The following is a 20,857-nucleotide window of genomic DNA, read 5'->3' on the forward strand; positions in this document are numbered from 1 at the left end:
TTGATGATGAGATAGAACACTACAAAAATCAAAATGTCCCTCTCTTCTGTCTGTTGACATGATACACTCCTTCTCTGTGTAGAAATATTTGAAGAGTGATTGTAGACACTGTATTGTTTCACACACACACACACACACACACACACACACACACACACACACACACACACACTATCTGTTTTAATTTTCTAGACATGTGAGTGAAGTAGCTCACTATTCAGGAGTAGTTAGTCATAGCATTCTGTAATGTAAGTGGACAGCACAGTGAAACATTGTCATACATTCACCAACTATAAAGCAAAATTAATGACTAACTTGGTTAATAAATAATTCATTTATGGAGCAGTTTCATACAGAAATAATATATTTGTACAAAGTATTGACTATTTTTACTTAATTTACATGCAGATTGTATAAAATTAACTGAAAGAATTCACCGATTTATTCAGTGACTGAATACAAAGCACGTTTTCAATTATGATGTCATCCACTACCTATTTCACATTTCCACTACCTATATTGAAAACTAGTTTTCATTCCTCAGCTATTTTCCATTTCTTCAATTGAAACTGTACTTTTCCTTATATTCTTGCTAGGCAGCTCTGAAATGAGAGGAAAAATGTGTGTATAAAATAGCATCCAAAAAATAAAGCAGACAGTGAATGCCACAACTTCCACTAATTCAAGGTAAAAAAAAAAAAAAAAAAAAAAAAAAAAAAAAAAAAAAAAAAAAAAAAAAAAACACTGATTGCAGCCAAAAATGCCTCGCACACTGAAATACACGATTATGTTATTTTCTGAGTAAAACAGTACTACCAATTAATTGTTTCAAAAAAGTTTTTAGTTGACTTCTGAAGATGAATTTTTCTGAAGTTTATTTAGTTGAGAAGGGGGATGTGGGGAAGGATTACCCATTACATTTTAATTTTTCATTCCGTACTATCTACAAAATAAAAAAAAATAATACTCAACAAGATGATGGATGCACCTAAGCTCACTTAAACAAAGTGTAAGTTCAGAAGAAACTTAAAAATATACATGCTACTGTCTGATTTTTAGATTTGTTGTCTATTGCTCCCTCTCAGGTCCTTGTTCCCAATAACTCTTGTGTCTATCCGTATCAAATCAACAAAACTCTGCTTAGTTTTGGACCATAATGTACTATTTTACAGCACCCACGCAGTTAACAAATACTGCAGATTATTTTAGCTTTAGTTTCCAAAAGATGAAAAACTGCCTGATTTTCTGAGCATTTTGAGAAATGAATTTGAGTGTATCTTCAAAATTATTCAAATTATAGAGATGCCTCTGATGCCATTTTAAAGTTTTTGAACTGTGCATTAATTTGATATTCAACAAAACACTGCTGTGAGATTAAATTATTGTTGCAAAAATTAAAAAACTCTGGCTTTTCAGAATCTCAAAAACACCCTTCCTACTTTTTATCAAAAATATGTTTTTCTTAACATTGCTATTTATCTTTGATAAAATTTGAAATGAAGGTAAGGTGGGTTGAAAAGGAAATTGACTTTTAAATAGAATACTGATTTTTCTTAAAAGTTCAATTGGCAAGTAATGGTCAACAACTATAGAGTGTGGAATTATTGGTTGTAGCTTTTACTCTGCTGTTAAGATTGTATATAGTTTTTACTTTGCAGTATTTGCAGATATTAATGCGTGTTTCATGATGGGAGACACTCTTAACCACTCAGGAGTGAATTAATTCAATTAGGTACTTAACTGGTGACATTTAATAGTCATCACTGAAGCTCCTTTTAAAAAAAGAGTGATCTCAGATTTTGTTATTATAATCCGTTCATCATAAGAATAAACCTGATGTATACAATGCACTATGTATTCTTCCACGTTTGCTGGAACCTCATTGGATTTCTGTTTCATGTGGGACTACAGCCAAGCTGTCTCGAGTTCTGTCAAGTACGATAATAAGGGTACGTTTTGTGCTGTGCTTTACGCGCTCATCGACACAGCGATAATATGGGATAACAGCTTTACCAGCGTGTTTAACTTTGACAGCACTGGCTGGTCAGTTGGTACAGCTAGCCTGCAATGACGTGGCCAGCTGCAGTTCACACGTAAAAGAGACGAGCACAGGAGCATACAGCTCTGGATGTCATTTAATTTTTAAGCAGAATGAAATAATACACTGTAAATCTCCCACAATATACCCCTTAGACGACTAGACGAAAACCGCAACATGTTATTGTTTTTAGCTAACGTACTATTGTAATTAAAAACAAGACTGATGAAAACTCCTGACTTAACCACAGGGTATTTTTTCTGCACAAGCTGTGTGTAACATAAGTGAGTATTGAAGGATTTCCTGTATAGTTAAATATTGAAGCCGCTGAAGGTATTACTTACAGCAGGTCAGTCTGGTAATCTCTTAGTTCCTTCCTTATCTGAATTAGAGAAATACATTTCAGTTCTCAAAGTGTCACCTGCTACTTTGATAATGAGCCTATCAACAACAGAATCCACAAAGCCAACCAGGTGCAGCATTTTCTCTTTTTTTTTATGATGAGCCGTTCTATATCCCGCCAGCATTCAGCAGAGACGTGTGAAAAAGCTGCGTGCGTCAATTCCAGGATGTCTGGCAGCTCAACAGTCTTATTACTTCTCGGGCCAAATCCCGCAGCTTGCCTCCAGATCAGTTCTGGTGGGTTCATATTGTAATGGTACAGCAGCAAATGTAAAAATGCAGCATTTGTATGATGTACTTGATGCTCTGAAGATGATTGTTTTTCATATTTCTATGGTACTTATCTACCTCTGGGGTATAAAACGATGGACATAGTCAAAATAAAGAGAATTTGGTTTTATGTTTTTGTCTTAAAAGATTAAATTGTTTGTTGTTGTTGTTGTGGTCTTCAGTCCTGAGACTGGTTTGATGCAGCTCTCCATGCTACTCTATCCTGTGCAAGCTTCTTCATCTCCCAGTACCTACTGCAACCTACATCCTTCTGAATCTGCTTAGTGTATTCATCTCTTGGTCTCCCTCTACGATTTTTACCCTCCACGCTGCCCTCCAATGCTAAATTGGTGATCCCTTGATGCCTCAAAACATGTCCTACCAACCGATCCCTTCTTCTAGTCAAGTTGTGCCACAAACTTCTCTTCTCCCCAATCCTATTCAATACCTCCTCATTAGTTACGTGATCTACCCACCTTATCTTCAGCATTCTTCTGTAGCACCACATTTCGAAAGCTTCTATTCTCTTCTTGTCCAAACTGGTTATCGTCCATGTTTCACTTCCATACATGGCTACACTCCATACAAATACTTTCAGAAACAACTTCCTGACACCTAAATCTATACTCGATGTTAACAAATTTCTCTTCTTGAGAAACGCTTTCCTTGCCATTGCCAGTCTACATTTTATATCCTCTCTACTTCGACCATCATCGGTTATTTTACTCCCTAAATAGCAAAACTCCTTTACTACTTTAAGTGTCTCATTTCCTAATCTAATTCCCTCAGCATCACCCGACTTAATTTGACTACATTCCATTATCCTCGTTTTGCTTTTGTTGATGTTCATCTTATATCCTCCTTTCAAGACACTGTCCATTCCGTTCAACTGCTCTTCCAAGTCCTTTGCTGTCTCTGACAGAATTACAATGTCATCGGCGAACCTCAAAGTTTTTACTTCTTCTCCATGAATTTTAATACCTACTCCGAATTTTTCTTTTGTTTCCTTTACTGCTTGCTCAATATACAGATTGAATAACATCGGGGAGAGGCTACAACCCTGTCTCACTCCCTTCCCAACCACTGCTTCCCTTTCATGCCCCTCGACTCTTATAACTGCCATCTGCTTTCTGTACAAATTGTAAATAGCCTTTCGCTCCCTGTATTTTACCCCTGCCACCTTCAGAATTTGAAAGAGAGTATTCCAGTCAACATTGTCAAAAGCTTTCTCTAAGTCTACAAATGCTAGAAACGTAGGTTTGCCTTTTCTTAATCTTTCTTCTAAGATAAGTCGTAAGGTTAGTATTGCCTCACGTGTTCCAACATTTCTACGGAATCCAAACTGATCTTCCCCGAGGTCCGCTTCTACCAGTTTATCCATTCGTCTGTAAAGAATTCGTGTTAGTATTTTGCAGCTGTGACTTATTAAACTGATAGTTCGGTAATTTTCACATCTGTCAACACCTGCTTTCTTTGGGATTGGAATTATTATATTCTTCTTGAAGTCTGAGGGTATTTCGCCTGTCTCATACATCTTGCTCACCAGATGGTAGAGTTTTTTCAGGACTGGCTCTCCCGAGGCCATCAGTAGTTCTAATGGAATGTTGTCTACTCCCGGGGCCTTGTTTCGACTCAGGTCTTTCAGTGCTCTGTCAAACTCTTCACGCAGTATCTTATCTCCCATTTCATCTTCATCTACATCCTCTTCCATTTCCATAATTTTTTCCTCAAGTACATCTCCCTTGTATAAACCCTCTATATACTCCTTCCACCTTTCTGCCTTCCCTTCTTTGCTTAGAACTGGGTTTCCATCTGAGCTCTTGATATTCATACAAGTGGTTCTCTTCTCTCCAAAGGTCTCTTTAATTTTCCTGTAGGCAGTATCTATCTTACCCCTAGTGAGACAAGCCTCTACATCCTTACATTTGTCCTCTAGCCATCCCTGCTTAGCCATTTTGCACTTTCTGTCGATTTCATTTTTGAGACGTTTGTATTCCTTTTTGCCTGCTTCATTTACTGCATTTTTATATTTTCTCCTTTCATCAATTAAATTCAATATTTCTTCTGTTACCCAAGGATTTCTATTAGCCCTCGTCTTTTTACCTACTTGATCGTCTGCTGCCTTCACCACTTCATCCCTCAGAGCTACCCATTCATCTTCTACTGTATTTCTTTCCCCCATTCCCTTATGCTCTCCCTGAAACTCTCTACAACCTCTGGTTCTTTCAGTTTATCCAGATCCCATCTCCTTAAATTCCCACCTTTTTGCAGTTTCTTCAGTTTCAATCTGCAGTTCATAACCAATAGATTGTGGTCAGAATCCACATCTGCCCCTGGAAATGTCTTACAATTTAAAACCTGGTTCCTGAATCTCTGTCTTACCATTATATAATCTATCTGAAACCTGTCAGTATCTCCAGGCTTCTTCCATGTATACAGCCTCCTTTCATGATTCTTGAACCAAGTGTTAGCTATGATTAAGTTATGCTCTGTGCAAAATTCTACAAGGCGGCTTCCTCTTTCATTCCTTCCCCCCAATCCATATTCACCTACTATGTTTCCTTCTCTCCCTTTTCCTACTGACGAATTCCAGTCACCCATGACTATTAAATTTTCGTCTCCCTTCACTACCTGAATAATTTCTTTTATCTCGTCATACATTTCATCTATTTCTTCATCATCTGCAGAGCTAGTTGGCATATAAACTTGTACTACTGTAGTAGGCATGGGCTTTGTGTCTATCTTGGCCACAATAATGCGTTCACTATGCTGTTTGTAGTAGCTAACCCGCACTCCTATTCTTTTATTCATTATTAAACCTACTCCTGCATTACCCCTATTTGATTTTGTATTTATAACCCTGTAATCACCTGACCAAAAGTCTTGTTCCTCCTGCCACCGAACTTCACTAATTCCCACTATATCTAACTTTAACCTATCCATTTCCCTTTTTAAATTTTCTAACCTACCTGCCCGATTAAGTGATCTGACATTCCACGCTCCGATCCGTAGAACGCCAGTTTTCTTTCTCCTGATAACGACGTCCTCTTGAGTAGTCCCCGCCCGGAGATCCGAATGGGGGACTACTTTACCTCCGGAATATTTTACCCAAGAGGACGCCATCATCATTTAATCATACAGTAGAGCTGCATGTCCTCGGGAAAAATTACGGCTGTAGTTTCCCCTTGCTTTCAGCCGTTCGCAGTACCAGCACAGCAAGGCCATTTTGGTTAATGTTACAAGGCCAGATCAGTCAATCATCCAGACTGTTGCCCCTGCAACTACTGAAAAGGCTGCTGCCCCTCTTCAGGAACCACATGTTTGTCTGGCCTCTCAACAGATGCCCCTCCGTTGTGGTTGCACCTACGGTATGGCCATCTGTATCGCTGAGGCACGCAAGCCTCCCCACCAACGGCAAGGTCCATGGTTCATGGGGGGGATTAAATTGTTATGTTTTCTTAATTTAATCAACTTTTATGAACAGTCTTTCATAAAACATCAATAATTAAGAATTTGTAATTGAAATGGAAACAGGAATTTCGCGTCAAATAAGTAATTAGAAACAAGAAGACCACATTATTCATAAAAAATGATGACGAGTTCAATAATTACGAGATGTAGATATTTCAAATAAAAATAAAAAAAGGCACAGGGGTAATTTGAAACAACGCACTAATAACCTCATGTGATTCACATTCTACTACGCTATCGAATGTACTATACATTCAGTGTTAAGATCATTGTCAACTGCAGTATATACAGCCCTGGGAAAACTTGAAAGCCGATTATCTCTGTAAATTCATGAAAAACATTAAGAACAGCTTACTTCTCAACACTTTTTAACCATGTTCCACGTGCGTGTTCCACTAAAGAACAGGAAGCAGCCTCAGCCATTTTCGTACAGCGCATTAACAGTGCGACAATCAGACCACAACTCTGCAGAGGCTGTGACTGTACACGATTTTTGAAATAAAAACTACGTAACTGAAGCTTGATTAAGAAGAAAAGTTAATAGCTGTTAACACATTTGAATGTCTTAAAGTTTCATTTAATGTAACTTAATAACAAGATATCTAATACATAAGTAGAACCTACTTCCAAGAGCATAACAACACCAGTGTACATGTGCTACGGCTTCTGACCAAACATCACATTTGTGTTTGTTTACATCAGGTTTAACCTTATGTTGAACTGATTATAGTTCATTTGATAAACAAAGTACTGCAAACCAGTTTTTGGTTGTATAAAATCACTTACAAGAGACAAATTTCTTTTAAGCTTTAGTGCTTGAAGATAAAAGTTATGTCCTGCCCCTGGACCACCAACTAAGCCACATTGTGTCCTTGTGTTGGACCTACAAAGAGGATGACTCTGAACTCAAACACCTGGATCAGGTTTTCATTTTTGGCAGGTTCAATGAAGGTACAGGGACACAGAAAATTTTCCAGTCAAAGCTGATATCAATAACAAAGAAAAACTGCTTAGCATAAAATGACATTCTGCTCTTTTGGTGGCAGTGTTGCACAACAGAAGAGCATAAAAAATTTCTCAACATGTGCCTTCACAAAACTCATTACAATACTGACACAAAATGGCCTTGTTTTGTCACATTATAGGGTAGAAGTCCTTGCAATGAATGTGAGGGCACTGTCACAAGGCATGCTGCTAAAGTAAGTTTATGAAGACTATTTGAAAATCAAATCATGACACCCAAGAAGCTGTATAGTTTTGCTCAAGAAATCATTCCTTGCATCCATTTTCAATTATATATGACAGAGGAATACTAACAATATTCCCCTAATTTAGTAATACAAAAACCATCCAAGAGACTGATAAACTAATTATTGAGTTCTAGATGCCAATCATTGATTTATTAAAATATTGATGAAATGCAAGGCAACTTTTGTGTATAGGGAATAGAAAATGTTTATTCATTTTCTGGAGAGAATGGTTTGGTGAAAAATATTTGCTCCAGTAAAAGTCACACCTGCAGTAAATATTACTAAGTATATTTACTTACCATCTAGGAAATGCTCAGCAGTTCTTTTCCTTAGTTCATCAACATTCTCCTCAGTTTCTGCCCATTCCAGCACAAGTCGTCGACCATATAAATGTGTGCTCTGACAAAGTGTCTTAAATGCTCTCTGAAACATAATATAATAATTAAAATGATGGCAACAGAATAAGGCATAACATGACAAATGTATCTCAAAAACATTTAATCTATGTTATAACTACTTTTTCCTAGAACTTCTTAACATACATATAGTTTGTCTCATCAAATATACATTGTACCAAAGTCTTTATCAAGGTTTCATCACGAAACCTACAAGTTTTAAAATTTGTGAATGATGCTACAAATGCCAACAGTTACAAACAACTACTACAACTACAGTTTCACACAGTGAAAGCTCTTATCATCTTACCTTTGCATCATGCTTTGTGTGATAGTCAATAAATGCAAAACCTCTGTGTTGTCCAGTGCCTACCATCTTTTTAGGAAGACGGACAGCCTTAAGTTCACCAAAAGTCCTGCGAATAAAGCCAATAATTACTATTCTTGGGCATTAAGGCATATCATAAGACAAAAAGGAAAGGATATTTGACAGTGCACAATTCTCACTTGATAGTTTATTTATATATTTATCTAGAAGAAAAAAAGGTTGACAATGTTTTTTTTATACTAGGCATTGCATACAGTCTTCCAATTGCCTCATTAATTGAGATGTTCTCCTTACAGCACATTTAAGCAGGTTAAGCATGTGTAAATCCTGCTACTGACCATATAGACATTGAGTTGCAGACAGGCTCAACGAAAAGACTGCTATACTTATAAGCTTTGGATCAAAAGACCTTCTTCTGGCCATTGTAGCTGGACTGTGGATTGGAACTGCACCTGATGGGTACAGCAGTCTGGAGTGGGTGAGGGGTAAGTAGGAGGAGGATGGGGAGAGGGAGATATAGCAGGGTAGGCGTGGGGGAAGGAGTAGTGCTGCTTGTGGGAGCATGCACGGATGCTGCTTGTGGGAGCATGCACGGACGTGGTGCCGACAGGCTAGGGCTGCTACTTGCAGTCGGGAGGTTTGGGGTGGAAGAAGAGGGGATGAGGAGAAGGGCAGCAGAAAAGTAGAGAAGAGGATAAAGACTAGTGGGTTTGTTGGTGGAGTAGTAGACTGTGTAGTGCTGAAGTGGGAGCAGTGCAGGGGATAGGTGGAGGAGGAGGAGATTACTGTTTAATGTCCCGTCGACATAAAGGTCGTTAGAGATGGAGCACAAGCTCAGATTGGGGAAGGATGGAGAAAGAAATTGGCCATGTCTTTCAAAGGAAACATCCAAACATTTGCCTGAAGTGATTCAGGGAAATCACAGAAAACCTACATCAGGATGGCTGCACAGGTTCAGAAAAAATGGTGTTGGTAGGAAGGATCCAGGAGGCGCATGCTGTGAAGCAACAGGAGACGCAGGCTGTGAAGCAATCATTGAAGTGAAGCACTCTGTGCTAGGCTGCATGTTCAGCAAATGGCTGGTCCAGCTGCCTCTTGGCCACAGTTTGTTGGTGGCCATTCATGCAGCACGTAGAAAGTAGCACAATGGTTGCAGCTTAGTTTGTCAATTACACGGCTGCTTTCACAGGTAGCTCTGGCTTTGATAAGATAGGAGATGCTTGTGACTAAACTAGAGTATATGGTGGTGGAAGGATATATGAGGCATATCTTGAACTAGGTCTATTGCAGGGATATAACCCACGAGGCAATGAGGAATGGACTAGGATATTGTGTAGGTTCAGTGGGCAGCAGAATGCCTCCGTGGGAGGGGTGGGAGGGATAATGGGTAGGATATTCCTCTTTTCAGGACATGAAGAGAGATAGTTGAATCTGAATCACATTCTCTGCCAGAGTTTCAACTACATCTCATTGTGTCCTGAAACAAGGAATAACCTACCAATTACCCTTCCAACCCCTCCCTCAGTGGCATTCCACTGCCACTGAATCTAGGCCTGGGTTCGAATCCTGGACTGGCACAAACCTCCTATCGCACCAAAAGTAGGGCTACCTGTCAACAAAGCCACGTGATCTAGTAACTATGCTGTAACCACTGTGCTGCTTTCAACAAGGGCACGACAACTAACAACCTGTCTGTCTGTGTCTGCCTGTCTGAATGGCCACTGGCAAACTGTTGCAAAGAACAGCTAGACCACCCAATTACTAAACATGCTGCCCAACATGGGGTGCTCCACTTCCATGACTGTTTCACAGCCTATGCCACCTGGATCATTCTTCCTAACAGCAGCTTCTCTGAACTGCACAGGTGGGAATTCTCCTTGCAGTATATCCTAAGTTCTAGTAACCTCATTGGCATCACCCATTGCTATTTCTGTGCTCCTGTTAATTAATTCATTTTTTGTATCTTTTACAGTTGATAAAATTTTCACTTACTTAATGATATGTCAGATGACTAATATTAAATCAACTTCAACAAAAAGGATTGGTTTGAACATCATAGTGCTTTACCAGGTATGATAATATGGAGGGGTATGCCTCTGTCTTTTGCAAATGTGGGAATTCACTCATCCAGTTAGTTAACAATTTAACATAGACCCCAAATTACAAGGGAGCATGTCTGCATCCTCCCCCCCTCCCCCCCCCCCCCAAATATGCAAAGTAACTTCCAGAGGTATTACATAAAAGACAAATAAACACAACGAAGGACTTACATGGAAAAATCATGCACACCCTGGATTTTTTACATAACGGATTATTCATTCAGGGTACCACAATACACTTGATAACAATGTTACAAATCTTTCTCAGTAATAAGGGCCTAAAGGAAACCAAATCCTGGACTTTTACATTTTCCCCATGCAGCCAGAAGACTGTATGCCATCAAAGAATTAATTCTTTTAGAAGGCAAATACTGAAATAGATGACAGAATTTTGGAAGAGCCGACTTATTCCAGCATAATGTATTTCCTCTCTCTCTCTTTTGTTTGTTTCACACAAAGTCAAATTCCATCATTTCAGTTAGACTGGGAAGAGTTATTTCTTTATTTCTTCTAGTCGCAATGGGACAGTGGAAACAATAACCGCAATCATCAATAAAGTGAGCAATACATACTTGAAGAGATCAAAGATTTCCTTCTTCGTAGCTTGAAAAGGAACATTGCGAACCAAGATTTTTGTTCCAGTTTGCTTTCCTATTTTTGTTTTCTTCCTGGCTGTAACAACTTCATTTCTGAAATTAAAATAACGACTGAAATTAGCTACTGAAAGAGATCAAAATATACAAAATTTAAGAAATAAGGTGGTAATGTTGCATAGTCTACAGAAAGTATATAAATGTGTCGAAACAACAGCATCTACAAAACTAAGTTTCCTTGTGGCCATTAACACCAATATTTTTACAAATTTCGGAGCTTACTTCAGCAAAATGATCACTTACAAGGAATTTACATGGCAGACTAAGCAATTATATAAATTTGAACTTTAATTCACATTTTCTGGCTTTTTGAAACCAATTATAAATAACATAATTTATTCTTTTAAGGTCATGATTACATTTAATAACAACACAGCATGTTATTACTGCAAAGTAATATCAGTGTTGTTAACTGTCACAAGGTTAGTTATTTACAGCCTTGAAGAAAATGGTCATGGGATGGGGAAAGGACGGTGGGAGTGGGAGAGAGAGAGGGAGAGGGAGAGAGATTTTTTGAAATCAGGTTTCTTTAAGTTGTGCTGTCTAATGTGAACTTACAATACAACTGTTTTGGAAGAAGGTGGAATCTAATATAAGAGTATGCTAAATGAAGGAAAGAATTACATGTAATACAGGGATGACTGTGCAGCACAAGGAAAAGTTGTAAAATAAGCCGTTTTACTGTTTCTGCAATAAGGAGCAAATAAATTGTAATGACAAATAACTCATGAACGAAATTTACAGCATTTGAAAATTGAGTAAAGAAGGATGACAACTGTGTAAAGCATTTTCAATCATGTCCATTCTGGCTAACCACTATATATATTTGTCTCGTGTCTCAGAAATTAAAATTTCTACACACACACACACACACACACACACACACACACACACACAAATATGTACTTTTTATTAGAATAAACTCCACAAGCCACAGTGCAGCATTGTTCCACTTCACTCTTTGAAGCTAACAGCTGTTACTTACTTTAGTGTCCTGTTTGAACGCTTCAGTTCAATGCTATGGCCATCAATAACAGAATGCTGGAGTGTCTTTAAGGCTTTATCGGCACTTTCCTTATGCTTAAACTGAATAAAGCCATACCCCATTGACAGCATCTTCCCTGGGCTTTTTGGATCTTTCTTCATTGCAATTGTCACATAATGTACTGGACCACAATGTCTGAAATGCTAGAAGTTGGGCAACAGTTATAGCAACTCCTTCTAGACTATCAAAATTAAAAGTATATTCATCTACACCTACATTCAAGACCTGAGTCAAAACAAGGCCCCGGGAGTAGACAACATTCCATTAGAACTACTGATGGCCTTGGGAGAGCCAGTCATGACAAAACTCTACCATCTGGTGAGAAAGATGTATGAGACAGGCGAAATACCCTCAGACTTCAAGAAGAATATAATAATTCCAATCCCAGAGAAAGCAGGTGTTGACAGATGTGAAAATTACCGAACTATCAGTTTAATAAGTCACAGCTGCAAAATACTAACACGAATTCTTTACAGACGAATGGATAAACTGGTAGAAGCGGACCTCGGGGAAGATCAGTTTGGATTCCGTAGAAATGTTGGAACACGTGAGGCAATACTAACCTTACGACTTATCTTAGAAGAAAGATTAAGAAAAGGCAAACCTACGTTTCTAGCATTTGTAGACTTAGAGAAAGCTTTTGACAACGTTAACTGGAATACTCTCTTTCAAATTCTGAAGGTTGCAGGGGTAAAATACAGGGAGCGAAAGGCTATTTACAATTTGTACAGAAAGCAGATGGCAGTTATAAGAGTCGAGGGGCATGAAAGGGAAGCAGTGGTTGGGAAAGGAGTGAGACAGGGTTGTTGCCTCTCCCCGATGTTATTCAATCTGTATATGGAGCAAGCAGTAAAGGAAACAAAAGAAAAATTCGGAGTAGGTATTAAAATCCATGGAGAAGAGATAAAAACTTTGAGGTTCGCCGATGACATTGTAATTTTGTCAGAGACAGCAAAGGACTTGCAAGAGCAGTTGAACGGAATGGACAGCGTCTTGAAAGGAGGATATAAGATGAACATCAACAAAAGCAAAATGAGGATAATAAGTGATGATGTTCGAATTAGAGAGGATGTAAAATGTAGACTGGCAATGGCAAGGAAATCGTTTCTGAAGAGAAATTTGTTAACATCGAGTATAGATTTAAGTGTCAGGAAGTCGTTTCTGAAAGTATTTGTATGGAGTGTAGCCATGTATGGAAGTGAAACATGGACGATAACTAGTTTGGACAAGAAGAGAATAGAAGCTTTTGAAATGTGGTGCTACAGAAGAATGCTGAAGATAAGGTGGGTAGATCACGTAACTAATGAGGAGGTATTGAATAGGATTGGGAGAAGAGAAGTTTGTGGCACAACTTGGAATAAAAGAAGGGATCGGTTGGTAGGACATGTTTTGAGGCATCAAGGGATCACAAATTTAGCATTGGAGGGCAGTGTGGAGGGTAAAAATCGTAGAGGGAGACCAAGAGATGAATACACCAAGCAGATTCAGAAGGATGTAGGTTGCAGTAGGTACTGGGAGATGAAGAAGCTTGCACAGGATAGAGTAGTATGGAGAGCTGCATCAAACCAGTCTCAGGACTGAAGACCACAACAACAACAACAACCTACATTCAGACTCTGCAGAAGGCATTTTAAGTGTCATTATCACTCCCTCTTCCCCCCCTTCCTGTTCCAGCTACGAATGGTGCACAGGAAGAATGGCTGTCGGCATGCAACATGCACAACACTTATTTGTAGCATCTGCCACAGGTTTAATGAGCATCTCTCTGTAGCACTCACACACTGACTAAATAAACACATAAAAATAACTGCTCTTCTTTTGCTCTTTTCTATAGCCTCTTGTATTTCTTTAGGCTTCTTCCAACAAATCCCAGCCTGGCATTTGATTCTCCTACAACTAGCTTTATGTCGTCATTATAATTTAGGTCACTCCAGACACATACTCCTAGATATTTAGCATAGTTAGTACATTCTCACTTCCTAGTTAGGCTCAAAATGTTATCCAGCTACAAATTTCCTTGAAGGTAATAGCAGGAGAAGATATTGCAACACAGTACGAACATTTCACAGGTTTTCAGAATCCCTCTTTAGAGACTGAATGTGTGCATCTAAAAGACAACAATCTTTCACCTTTCCCACACATGATGCAAGAGACTACACACTGTAGTGTAACATCACTAAACAAATGAAAAGATTCAATTTATTACATACAGTTAGCTCCCTTCCCTATGAAACTAACCCCCCATTATATACTATTATTCATAACTAAAGGTTGAAAACAATGGTATAATAACAAATGTCAAAACTTCAAAGCAATAACAGCAGTTACACAATGAATCTTTCAATTTGCAGTGGAGTGTGCATTGTTTTCCAGCATATTAAAACTGTGTGCCAAATTGGTACTCGAGCCCAGGACCTTTTGCAGAAAATTTTCTTACAGGCTGATTTATCCAGGCTTGGCCTGCCATCAAAGCATCACTTCTTACTTTCCAAAATTCACAGAAGTCTCCTGCATACCTTGCAGGACTAGCACTTGTGGAAGAAAGGATACTGTGGAGAAGTGGCTTAGCCATAATCAATCCTTTCACACAAGAGTCCTAGTCCAGCAAGGTATGCAAGAGACCTCTGTGAAGTTTGGACAGTACGAGAAGTTCTGGCAGAAGTGAAGCTGTGAGGGCAGGTCATGAGTTGGGTCTGGATAAATCAATTGACAAGAACACTGCCCACAAAAGCAAGGCTATGCTTCGAGTCCTGGTCCTGCAACAGTTTCAATGTGCCACTAACTTTAAATAATAGCACTGTTAAGATGATTACACTGATTTGATAACCAATTGGTTTGGGCAAGTGTTTTCTGGGCTAAAACTTCATTGCACCTTTACAACTTAGCAGTGAATGTCAATAAAAACAAAATGAATGGAAAGCTGCTAAGTGGGGAACAAATGACAAAAACCTATTATACAGCAAACACATAACCAGTACAAAAACATAGTGTATCATCCAAAAAGCATTTTCCATCATTTTACATAGGCAGGCAACACAAAACATGCTCTCAAGTTCACCATTAAGTAATAAAATGCAAGCAGCAATGGTATGAAGTAATTTTATCTGATGGGAATAAATCAAAATGAAATGAACTGTTGTAATGCAGTGCTAAATTTCTCATTAAAGTATCAAATCGGCTGATGATTATTTCAATTAAAGCTTCTCACGACATCAGCTGTTTAATGAAAATGACATTGTCATTTCTTATGACTGAAGAACTACCATAAATTTAAATAAAATTCGATCACAGTGCCTTTAAACAGATTAAGTATTAACTTCAATACAAAAATATGTATGAAAAAGGCATCAACACAGCAAAACATACAATTAACCAGAACCATATGACATACCTCTATCACATCTTTTTCCCTTGAGTTGAAATTAAGACCTTTAATGAACAAGACTGTATCCTGTTCAGGAGGTTCATCATCCTCCTCACACTCATCAGTTTCCTTTGCGACATCAGACTTTTTAGTCAGTTTATCACACTCTTTCACAGTTTTGGTTGCAGCACAAATGCTGTTTTCCCCCTTATTCTTTTCTAAAAATACAAAAGTAAATAAATTAACACTGTACAATACAACAGCATATAAAAATAACACACACACACACACACACACACACACACACACACACACACACACACAAAGACTTAAATGGAACACCATAAATAATGCCATTGTTTGCAGATGAAAAATGTACAGCTCTGTGCAGATGACAGCTATTATTTGTTGAACTGTGTTAGTAATGAAGCATACATTGTAAAGTGTATACTTGGAGTTTCCTCATACAAAATTGAACCAGAATAGCTGAGAAGAGAGATGTGAACATTGATGTAGCTCAAGCTTGGTTGATAACATAAAGGGGGAGTAGTAGCCAATCAAAATGAACTTTCCTTATATTTTTTTGCCATCATTGAATGTACTGCTGTCTCTGGCACAGACTTCCCCCACTTATCAACTGAACAAATAATTATGGTTGGGTAAGCTCAGTTACATTAAAGAGGCCAAGGCATGATATGTTGACTGTAGAAACACCTAATAAAATTGGACTAGTTTTGAATTTACTATAAGTAATTCTATCAAAATATCCACAAGCATGAACAAAATGAGAGTCCTATTTGATTCTCAGGTTCAATACATGAAAAAAATTGTTGTCTCTGTAACAGCATTTATCCACTGATCTGAATAACAAACTAAATTATGTAACCAAAAAAGCTATCAATACTTAAGAGAACTGAATCTTATTTTAAATCAAAATGTAATTCAAAGGCAAGATTTGGCATTGCATATGAGATCCAACAGAAAAGTAGTATTGTACAGCACCGAGAACAATGAAATAATGGAACTTGCAGAATGAATTTAAGCAGTTGGGACAATTTTCCTATTATTATACCAATTCTAAACCTTAAAAATTTAAAAGTAAATTTTGCACACAGATTTTTAATAAATGACAGTGAATCATTTCACAGAAAATTGTCACAAAAATTGTCACAAGACACAAATATACCAAAACAACAGAAACATCTATCACAGCAGTGGGTGAGATGTAGCATGAGCTATGATGTCAGCATGAGCAGTCTCTACCCACTGGTTTTTCGTGGTGGGGGGGAGCGCTGGCTTGCAACTACCTCTGTGCACATATCACTTATTATAACTGCCTCTGTGCACACATTATGTACTTGACTTTGATCAAAGCAATTTTAGGTAGCTGTGTATGCAAGTTCATGAGTTGCAAGGTTGCTGTAAACCACCTTACTCGTTTCAGAATTGTTGATGCTGTGGGTGTACTTGTGTATACTTTAATGAAATGGAATGTGCAGATGGGTCATATAGTTGACACAGAAGCTGGATCATTCACAAATACAAAACATCCCAAGAAGAAGTTGTAATGGAAATTGATGATTTCAATAGATGTCTCATTTACTGGACAATAAAATGTTACTTCCAAATATAAATGGTGAATGCACTGTTGAGAACAATGCTTTTATTTGGATTCTACAAAAGATTAGTAATGATTTAATATATAGATGGAATAGGATTGGGGAGAAGAGAAGTTTGTGGCACAACTTGACCAGAAGAAGGGATCGGTTGGTAGGACATGTTCTGAGGCATCAAGGGATCAAGGGATCACCAATTTAGTATTGGAGGGCAGCGTGGAGGGTACAAATCGTACATGGAGACCAAGAGATGAATACACTAAGCAGATTCAGAAGGATGTAGGTTGCAGTAGGTACTGGGAGATGAAGAAGCTTGCACAGGATAGAGTAGCATGGAGAGCTGCATCAAACCAGTCTCAGGACTGAAGACCACAACAACAACAACAACAACAACATAGATGGAGAAAAATGGTAGGAAACAGGAAAGGAAGACATAACAAAAACTGGCTGCAATTTTTCCAAGGCCTTGGGAAATGTGATAATTGTGCAAGATCTGTTATGTATGTTATTGAGACTAGAGTTCACTTCTTATACAGTAATCATTATTTTTGGAGTTGTGATGGGGACAAAGGCTTCTTGCACTTGTTTATAAGAGAAAGTGAGCTAGTACTGTGATTTTTGGTGATGAGAATGGGTTTGCACTAAACCCGTTATTATTATTTAAGTCTGGGATGAAATACTGTGATTATGCTTATTGTAACATTAAAGTTAATCCACCATCTAACTTTCTTTTCAGAAAGCATACCTTCCATGAAAATTTATTTTATTTCACAAAGCTATGGAAAAAGTTGTGGTGTGTTTCTATTTTAACAACAACACAGAAAGATTTGAAACATTTAAAACTGATGACATCAATGTATATGAGCACTCAGTTCTTGGATTGGTTGGTTGATTTGGGGAGGGGGACCAACTAATGAGATTATCAGCCCTATGATCTAAGATGGCAGAAATCCAAGAAGGGTCAACACTAACAACACAATCCAGTCAAGGAGAAGGGTTAACGTGCAAACAAGGAGGGGAAAAGGAACATCAGGGCAGCAGAAAAAGGACAGAACAGGAGACTAGTAGGTGGAAACAGGTAGATCCCCAGACAAGCCATGTATGATGGGGCACCAGCACTGCCACCAACAGGTCCTGACACCCCACCATACCATATCACTATACAATAAGGACAACACCAGGGGAAGAAGGCACAGGAAAAGGAAAAACAAAACAATACAACAGACCAGACAAAATGTAGGGAAAAGGCAGTTAGAGTCTTGCCGGTGTGGAGATAACATCAATTGTGGGACTCAAATTCCAGAGGTAAATTCAAGGACTTCTACCCGAGTTGAAAAATCACTTCTACAAAGAAAACTGATGACAGACGTAAGCATAAGAGAGTCGTCCACTAACACCTGAAACAAGGAAGGTGGTAGGGCACATTAAATGAGAATGGCCAAAAGGCGGGGGCAGTGCAGCAAAATATGGATCACCAGGAGAGGAGTCTTGCAACTACAAAGAGAGAGGGGGTGGGGGTGGGGGGGGTGGGGTAGGGGGACGATGGCCACTCAATGCAGAGTAAAAAAAGTAAAAAACCATGGGTCAACCTAGTATGGCCAATACAAAGATGGCAGAGGATGGTAGATTCCTGCCAGGAGAGGCAGAGGGAAAGAATGCCACATGGTGGTGGGAGTCTCATTGATGACATGAAGTTTATTCAAGAGTTAGCTCATGATCAAGCAAAAAGGGATTTGATGTAAAACTGCAGATCCGGTCCCAGAAGGGTTATGGAGAATGGGGAGGATAGGTTGCTGCCTCCCCCCACCCCCAGTCAGATGATAAGCAAATTCATTACCCACAATACCTACATGGCATAGAACCCAAAGGAAATTAACCGAACAAGCACCATCACCAAGATCAGCGAGTAGGTCGTGGATGGCAGAGACCACGCAACGCCAGGAAATATAATGAGCGATAGCCTTAAGGCTATACATTGAGTTTCTAGATAACAAAACTCAAGTGAGTGAGAACTATTTAATAAAGCAGAGGGCCGACAGCCATCAGTTCCACAGAAACACCCCACACTTGGCAGGCAAGAGATGGTGTTCTGTGCCAACAGAAGATGTGAAGGCATATCCCTCACGATCGGTGGTTTTGGAGCCATAGGTGTAAAAAACAACGGCGTCCTGAAACTCCCTTAAGAGGATTCGGAACAAACAACGGAACACCACTGGAGCAATGGAAGCCTTTGGTTCCCAGATAAGAGCTGTCCAAATCAGGGGCCAAGGAACTAACCAAGTGGGGATGGTCGGGAGAGAATGTGGGGAAGAAGACAAGGAGGGGAGATGGAAATCATGGTGGAGAGAAGTGAGGCGGAGCCCAACCGGTAAACCCACTAAGGATGCGCAGTGGGCAGGCAATGGCCCAAAGTCACTTAAAGATAGACTAGGAAGGGTGAGCAGGGGAAGAGCAGATAGTTATACCATAGGAAATCAGGAGCTGGGACCACTGAATCAGAAGGGGAGGGATCCCAGAAGACTATCGGTAGGGCTAGTGCAAAAGGTACCAGTGGGTAAATGGACACTACAATGGTAAAACAAGTCCAAGAGGAGCAGCGTGGAAGGGGCTGCTGATCCATAAACTCAACAACCATAGTCCAGACGAGACAGAACTAATGCCCAGTATAGGTGGAGAAGGGTCGAATGACCTGTGCCCCAAGAGGTGCGAACAAGGGAACAAAGAATACTGAGTTTACAAAAATCGCCAATCTTCAGATGATGAATACGGGGCAACAAAGTTAGCTTTTTGTCAAAAAGAAGACCCAAGAAACAGAACTGGGGGACCATGGTCACGCGTAGGGCACCGAGATGGAGCTCGGTAACAGGATGGACTGTGGTATGGTGACAGAAATGCACCACTCTCAACTTAAGGGGAGACAACTGAAAACGGTGCGAAATGTGCATGTGGAAGCACACTGGATGGCACCCCAGATCTGTCATTCAGCAGATGCGAATGAGTGGGAGCTAGCCCAACTACAGAAATCATCCACATAGAGAGCACGGGTGACCAAATGTCTGGTAGAGGCCACAAGTCATTAACAGTGTTGAGAAAAAGGACACTTAATTCGGAGTCCTGAGGAATGCCATTCTCCTGGACCAGAGGAGAGCTGAGAACAGTGCCAACCCAGACTCTGAAAGACTGGTGGGAGGGGAAGTGATGAATAAAAATCAGAAGGGATCCCTGAAAACTCCACTCATGCAGTGTAAGGAGGATGTGATGGTGCCAAGCTGTCACAGGCTTTACGAAGATCGAAGAAGACCGCAACAAGATGGCGGCGCTGAGAAAAGGCCTGCTGAACTGCAGTTTCCAATCAAAGAAGATGATCTTTCGGAGACCCACCACCTGTTCTAGTAACTTACAGGGGACACTGATCAGGCTGATTGGCTGGTAACAGTCAAGGGACGACAGATCTTTGCCAAGCTGATGGACAAGAATCACAATACTGCCTCTCCAATGAGAAGGGAAAATGCCTTGGAGCCAAATACTGTTAAACACCTTGAGGAGATCTGTAATTGTGGAGGATTGAGGTGTTGAAGCAACTGGTTGTGGATGGAGCTGGGGCCAGAAGCTGAACTGTGGGGAGAAGAGAGGGTCAGAAGATGCTCCCAAATTCAGTAAAAGGTTTATTGTAGGATTCTGCCCCTGACAAAGGGTAAAATAAGAGGGAAGCTTCAGCCCATTATTTCTGGAGGAGGAAGGCAGCTGGATGAGGGGGCTGACTCTGAAACCATCACAAAATGGGTCATGAGGTATACCGCGAGAACAGGAGGATCTGTACAATGGCCACCTGGAAGAGCACGGACTGGAATGAAAGACTGCCGCTGACAACCTTGGAAGGTGTGGAGTGTAACCCACACCAGTGACGGAGGGTCAGAAGAACCTAG

At 39.6% G+C, this 20,857-nt stretch overlaps 1 protein-coding gene across 1 annotated transcript in view; it reads right to left on the reverse strand.

The window, feature by feature from the left end:
• Positions 1-346: 346 nt before the first annotated feature.
• Positions 347-20,857, reverse strand: part of LOC126191961 (probable RNA-binding protein 19) — a 130,574-nt gene continuing 110,063 nt past the window's right edge. Inside the window, exons 12-17 of the mRNA XM_049932567.1 lie at positions 15,343-15,533; positions 11,892-12,094; positions 10,826-10,942; positions 8,137-8,242; positions 7,731-7,854; positions 347-602 (exon numbers count right to left, since the gene is read on the reverse strand). Of these exons, the coding sequence (XP_049788524.1) occupies positions 541-602; positions 7,731-7,854; positions 8,137-8,242; positions 10,826-10,942; positions 11,892-12,094; positions 15,343-15,533 (803 nt within the window). The 3' untranslated portion in view covers positions 347-540. The remainder of the gene's footprint in view (positions 603-7,730; positions 7,855-8,136; positions 8,243-10,825; positions 10,943-11,891; positions 12,095-15,342; positions 15,534-20,857) is intronic.

The sequence above is a fragment of the Schistocerca nitens genome, chromosome 1 (genome assembly GCF_023898315.1).
Source record: "Schistocerca nitens isolate TAMUIC-IGC-003100 chromosome 1, iqSchNite1.1, whole genome shotgun sequence".
NCBI lineage: Eukaryota > Metazoa > Arthropoda > Insecta > Orthoptera > Acrididae > Schistocerca > Schistocerca nitens.